Here is a 6,856-nt window from a genome sequence, read left to right as displayed (position 1 = left end):
ATGACAAATCATGATTCTAATTAGTTAATGGGATAGTATATATTTTTATTATTTTTATATATTTTTTATTTCTAATTCTATTTTTTTTCTATTTTTATTTTTTATTTCTAATTTTGGCCCAGAAAGAGAATTTAATGTTCAGAAGAGTAAAATTACCTCAACTGATGTTCAGTGCACAACACATTAACCATTACAGTTTCTTTGGCTGCTTTGAAGTTCTTTGGATTTGTACATAGTGGATTTTGCTTTCCCACTTGCCACGAAGATCTGAGCTCAGGCTGTTGAATCAAATAACCATTGTAGAAATTTAAAAGATGACCCTTGGACTTTCTATTGTATTTTATGTTATCGTTGTGCAATAAAGTTTATTTAACAAAAAAGCTAATATAGAAAAGAACCCACAGGGGAGTATATCAGAATTAAATCTCATGTTCTTTGCAATTTCCCCAAGGCTAGTTTCCAACCTACATTGTTTTCACAATAAAGCAGCTGATTTCACATAATATCTGTCGCTATGGTGACAAAAGGACAATGATAGCTGGAAAAGCTAATAGTGTTATTCTAACTTGCCTCCTGGAATGTGTAGCAGACATAAAAGCAGCAGCAAAGTGATTCCTGCAGGGTGAGGTCAGTGATGAGCCCATCCAGTGAGGCATTGTCTCTTCTCCAAATCAAGGAGGACACGAGCCTTTGCCAACCAATCCTTTCACTTTTCTGCTCAGGTGTCCAGCATTTCACCTGTTCGCCTGAATTTCTTGAGAAGCATTCTAAAGAATAACAGTAAACAATGCTAGGAAGTGCATGATGGAAAGACGGAAAGAGGGATGGAGTGATGAAAACCTAAGTAGCACAGTCATGGCTCCAAATGATCTGAAGTAAGGCCCGGGAGAGGGGGAGAAAAGAGGGAGGGTCGCATCAAAGGGTAAATGGGGAAGCAGAGAAGCAGGTATGGAAAGCAGTGGCAGTTACAGCCTGTGTGACTAACAAGTTTAAAAGCATTAGCTTTTTATATGATAATCCACACGTGCCTCTGGCTGTGTCGCGTTATCTGAGCACAGATGGAAATACGGAAGGATACATGGTTACGTGTGAGCCGTTAGCATGGGTTACCTTGGAGATAGGGTGGATGTGGTGGAAGGCGAGAAGAGAGGCCAGTGGGTGCCAAGAAAAAATAAGACGAAGCATGTATGTGATCACAGTGTTGAAGGTCTCTAAGATTATAAAAAGATGTAGGAAGAAATGAACTCTCCTTCAGACTCTGGAGGCGCTCACTTGGCATGGACGAATCCGTGGCACTTGGTGAAAGGTGTTTTGCCCAGCCATGTCAAGGGAGGGGCTGCTGTGGACTGAAAGACAGGATGTAGGCTGTTCTAAGGTGTTCCCGGTACTCAGCTGTAGATTCCTTCCCCACAAAATTCTTATGCTTTTTCTGGGGAACTGGGGTGTGGGGCTTGAAGGGAAGGTAGGGAAACCTTGGTGAGGCAATTTTCTGGAAATGTAGCAGAGCCAGCTTATATCTAATAAAGAAAATAAAGAAACAAACATACATCACTGAGTGATTTGAAGAACTTATAAAAGCACTCTATTTGATAATATCTTACTTATAAATGCCAAAAATTTCACGTACAGTTAGGTTAGGTGTGGTGAGTAGGTTTCTGTTCAAGGGCATCTCCATTCCATTGGTCATCTCCGTCTACTATGGAGACATTATAATTATATATTGCTGTCTGTCAAGCCATCCCAGAACTCAGGGGCTTCGATAAAATAGACGTTTATTATGACTTGGCTTCTGTAGGTCAGGAATTCAGGAAGGGCTCATGTGAATGTCTCCTATGAAGGAAAGTCAGACAGTGATGAGGGCAGAGGAGTCCTGAGCAGCTGAGGACTGGAATGGAATCTCTCTCTCTTTTTTTATATCTATCTAAGCCCATCAATTTATCAACTGATTTATCCATAGATAGTCTCTACAAGGCTTTCTCATAGCACAGTGGTCTCAGGGTAATCGCATGACTGAAGGCTTCAAGGACATGTATCCCACCTTTAAGAGTGAGCATTTCTGCTGAGAAGGCAGAAACTGCGTCATCTCTTATGACTTAAACTTGGAAGACCACCAGAGTGGCTTCTGGTACATTCTGCAGATTACAAGTGAACCACAAGCCCACCCAGACCCACGAGGAGAGGGATTAGACTCCACCTCTTAGTTGGGAGGCAGTAAGATGCTGGAAAGGTCATAGGAAGGAAAGACACAGCTGTGGCCATCTTTGAGAAACACCATGTGCTAACGGTGCTTTATTGAGAAAGGTTTCAGGCCACACCCATGATGCATGGAAGTGCTGGAGTGTTGTAGCGTGAGGCATTGGGGGTGTGTAGCAGGTGCTGATGAGCCAAAGCAGCCTGTGTCACGTACTTGCCCTCCCTGCATTATGTACTTTCTTCTCTCCAGGCCTTTTGTCAAACAAAAGTGCCCTTGCTAATAATATTCCCATATATTTTCTTTTTTATTATTATTACTTTTAATGTTTAAATTTAAACAAACAAAAGGAAATCAAGATTCCCTTCCCCTAATCTTTTAAGATAGGGCATTTCTTTGGTGTAGGATATAAATGCTCAACTGTCCCTACTCCAGAAGGGATCCCGGAAAACTTGAATCCTGGAGAGGCAGCACCCTGACGTGTGGCCTTCATTTTCTTTCACGAAGTCCGCTTCTTCAGGACTTTGTTGATTGGGTTTGTTTTTGCTGGGTTGTGAGATTTTTTGGAAAGGACTGAAGAGTAGGAGGCACAGTGAAATGGTTGGAAAAAAAAATGTGGATTTTATTTGGATCACATAAGCCCACTATGCCCACCACACAGCCAGGGCAGTGGTTCTTCAAATCCATTACTTAAAAATGGAAACAAAATGACCCAAACTGGAACACATGCCAACTATAAATATTCCTGCCTATGTAGATGTTGCCTCCCAACTTCCTTGACACTGAATCGCTTAACTTTAAATAATACGTAGGATTTCAGAGCTTCTCTTCGAGAAGGGCACTGCATGTTAATCTGTTCAGTCATGAGGATGGGGTCTCCCTCTGCCATCCCCTCTGCTTCTGATATGAAGCAGATTTTATTCACTGCTGTTATTCTGGTTGTTACACTGCTTTAGTGCAGATGGGGCAGGGGAAAACAAGAGGTTGCTTGAAGGGAGGGTTTTTCCAATCCGGTCTACTCGTGGATGTCAGCGCTCCACTCTGGGGCATGATGGGCTAGGGGTCCCTGAGGGTTTGAGCAGGCGGAGGCTGGGCATGCTGACGACTGTCTGTCATGCAGCCCAGGTTTGGGAAGTTGAACTCTTTGCCAGCCTCTTTAGTCCACTGTGGGCCTTTGCCTACTCTGTCACCATCTACTTCAAAGCTCTAGCCACAGAACTGAGGACACAAGCAGCAGAGTCCAGCAGGACTGAATGTGACTTGGGCCAAAAGAGAAGCATCTCCATGCAAGACCACCGTCCTGGTTGCTGTGGGTCTGAGGAGGCTGGAGATGGCCTGCAGGGCCTCCCACACAGCCTCCCACACAGCGCCTGGATCCATGCTGTGTTTAAGCACCAGCCCCATGCCCTGTGCCCCTCCGAGGTGGCCCACAGTGACCAGCCTCTTTTCCCACCCTCTGCCACTTCACGGCAAACTCACTATGAGTCAGTTTCCACTCCATGCTGAGCCCCCATCGGCTCATTCACATATCCTGGGACTCCAAACCTTCACCACCATGCTATCCACTGGGAATTCTCCACCAATCTTCTGTACAGAAGCCAAATGACATTTTCCCGATGGGAAAAGAACATGGACAGCCAATGGCCTGAAACAGTCTGCTCGTGAAACCATCCGAAGATTGCCAACAGGGACTGACTGTGTCCTTTCTCAGAGTTCTGCTGCTGAGCAACTCAGCAAGGATACCAAAGTCAAGGAGCTGACCCCTCACAATTGTATCTTGTGGCTAAACACTTCCTTAGAACCTTTTTTTTCCAGTATGTTATCTGGCATGTGCAGAGGGTTTCTGGCTTTTTCTTTGCCTGTTTCCAAAAAAAAAATTTTTTCTTTTTTTTGGTATTTCCCCCAAACCCAGCATAAATAAGAAATCACTGGGAATTTACACCTGACTACCATAGGTTCATTCTCCCATACTGCGAAGTTCAAAGTTACAGGGAAGAAGAGTAAGTATTTGCAGTGTTGGTGTTTTGTTAGTATTGTTTAAAAGTTAAGTGTTACTCTTCTAAGAAAGTTGCCAGAATCATACTCTCTCAAATTCAGAAGCCTACCAGCACAGTTTAAAGTGAGATATTATTTCTAACCAAATTATACTCTTTTGTCTGCCAAGATATCTTGACAGTCTTAATATCCGAAGGCAGGCCTATGTGATAATCCCAGCAGTATTCTGGGGATAAGATTTTAGTGGGTTTGTTGAGAAGGAAATACTTATTTAGGTGGCTTTCATCATGCCACTTGGCTTCTACGTCATTTTTCTCGTCCTGGAGGATTCCCTTGAAGCACTCCTGGGTGATGTTTAGGACCTGAATGGGTGTGCCTCCAAAAATGGCTGCATGGTAATAAAAATCCCCTTGGCCGAATGGAATGCAGGCTGCAGACCCCTTCCGCCTCTTGTAGGTAAACTCGTCGGGGTCTGCCTTGTACCACCAGGCCTGCAGCTGAGCCACTGAGTGGCCCACCGTCTCCACTCCAAAGCTATCTTGGAAGACCTGGTCCACGTCCGTGCAGAAGAGGAAGTCCACTTCGTGTTGGACGTGGGCCACAATGTGCTCCCCAATATGGTTTTCATACGCATCATGCAGATGTCCTGCCACCTCTTCTCAGGCTTGATCTCAAACACTTTGAAGGAATGCAGAGGACCCAGCTCTATCAAGAGCATCCTGGAGACGGCGTCCACCATGATGTAAACCATGACTTTGTGGCCAACCATGAAGTACCTATTGGCAGATACTAAGAACTCCTCCAAGTAATGCTCAATGTATCTTCCACCAGCAAAAACTGTCAAACCCATGGTAATTTTCTGTTTGGCATAGTAATTTTCTAGGATGGTACTGTTGTTAGTGCCTTCCCACACGACCAGCGCCTTCCATCCGGTCACCGTCACCACCTCTGGACGTTTCTGTGGGTTAAACCAGTCTGATAGCTGAAGCTCTCCGTTGTTTTCCTCTCGTTCATCTTCATCTCTGTCCTCCACTTCTTGGTAAATGTGGGTCCCATTGTTAAACCAACTCGGAAACCACCAGTGCTTTGGACTTACGCTGTTACCAACTTCTGGGTTTTGGTAGTACAATGGTGATGGGACCTTTTCCCTCTCTGAATCTTGGTTTTCTCCTTTTGAATGATATATCCACAAGAAAGAGCCTTCTGGGCTGTGGATATATTCCCAAAACACAACAATCACAGTGGAGACAACCAGCATTGACAGAATCACTTTTCCTTTGACATTCATTATTTTCTCCTCATCGTCTGCTCCTCTCCCCGCACAGTAAAAGGCAAAACAACAAAGTTCTATCGAGCTCCGCTCTGCAGAAGGAGGCAGGGCTGGGAGGAAGGGAAGGTGCAGCCTTCCAACTCCTGATCCGCAGAGCCCCGGCGCACGGGGGGCTGCACCGCGCCTTGGCTCCCGGCCGGGCGTCGCCCTTGGCCGCCCGCACAGTCACCACGCCGCCTCTGCCGGAGCCCTGCGGGGCGTGCCAGGGCGGGGTGTGCAGCCGGCGCTCTGGCAGGCGGGCCGCGGGGCGCTGCCCCCGGGCGGTGGGCGGCGGGCAGGGGCGCGCGCGGGACACATTTTCTTCTTTGACAAAACAGATTAAGTCTGCAGACAAAAAAGGGAGAAACAAGAAAACTCCCCACAAAATCCAGGGTGACTTAGAGAATGCAGCATGGCAGGAGAGTATGTACAAAGGGCTTGGGAAAAAAAAAATATCTAAAAGTTGGCTCTAGAAGATGTCATAGGAACCTACAGTTGTAAGGCTACCGAATGCAGAGAATACCTGTGTATTTTTCGGGTATGGATTGCAGTGGAGTAAACTTCTTAGACAGGAAAAGAAGAATAAGTAATAAAATTTGAAGGAACTTTATACAGATATCGAAATCTTCAGTATGACAAAGAAACACATTAAAAAGTCAGAAGACAATCAGACTGGAAGAAAAAAATGATTGCAATACACATAACAAAGGATTATATTTCAAAGAACTTCTGGCAAATGTGCAGGCAAATTAAAAACAGCCCAATAAAAATATGGCCTAAGGATATCAAAAGGCAGTCCACAGAAAAGAAAGAGAAAATGTCCAATAACCATAAACTTTGTGGCCTGGAAATACAAATTGAAACAAGATTGAGCTACCATTTTTTAAATGCTTTTTATATTCCTTTTTTTTTTTTTTCCAATTTTTAAAGTTTTTTTTATAAACCTATAATGTATTATTAGCCCCAGGGGTACAGATCTGTGTAAACAGATCGCCAGGTTTACACACTTCACAGTACTCACCAAAGCACATACTTTCCCCAATGTCCATAACCCCACTACTCTCTCCCTACACCCCTCCCCCCAGCAACCCTCAGTTTGTTTTGTGACATTAAGAGTCTCTTTTGGTTTGTCTCCCTCCCAATCCCATCTTGTTTCATTTATTCTTTTTCTACCCCCCCCCCGCCCCGTTGCATGTCCACTTTCTCATATCAGGGAGATCCTATGATAGTTGTCTTTCTCCGACTGATTTATTTCACTAAGCATAATACCCTCTAGTTCCATCCACATCGTCGCAAATGGCAAGATTTCATTTCTTTTGATGGCTGCATAGTATTCCATTGTATATATATACCACATCTTC

The 6,856-nt window shown here is 44.5% G+C and overlaps 1 protein-coding gene across 1 annotated transcript; it reads right to left on the bottom strand.

The window, feature by feature from the left end:
• Positions 1–4,190: 4,190 nt before the first annotated feature.
• LOC122899209 (N-acetyllactosaminide alpha-1,3-galactosyltransferase-like) lies at positions 4,191–5,608 on the bottom strand. The gene is given in 2 exon segments (XM_044236803.1): positions 4,191–4,803; positions 4,806–5,608. Coding segments are annotated over 2 exon segments (1,167 nt in total). The 5' UTR covers positions 5,475–5,608; the 3' UTR covers positions 4,191–4,305.
• Positions 5,609–6,856: the final 1,248 nt, after the last annotated feature.

Source organism: Neovison vison, chromosome 1, assembly GCF_020171115.1.
Source record: "Neovison vison isolate M4711 chromosome 1, ASM_NN_V1, whole genome shotgun sequence".
In the NCBI taxonomy this organism is placed as follows: Eukaryota; Metazoa; Chordata; class Mammalia; order Carnivora; family Mustelidae; genus Neogale; species Neogale vison.
The sequence above is the reverse complement of the archived record's forward strand: the minus strand, read 5'-3'. Positions and strand labels throughout refer to the sequence as shown.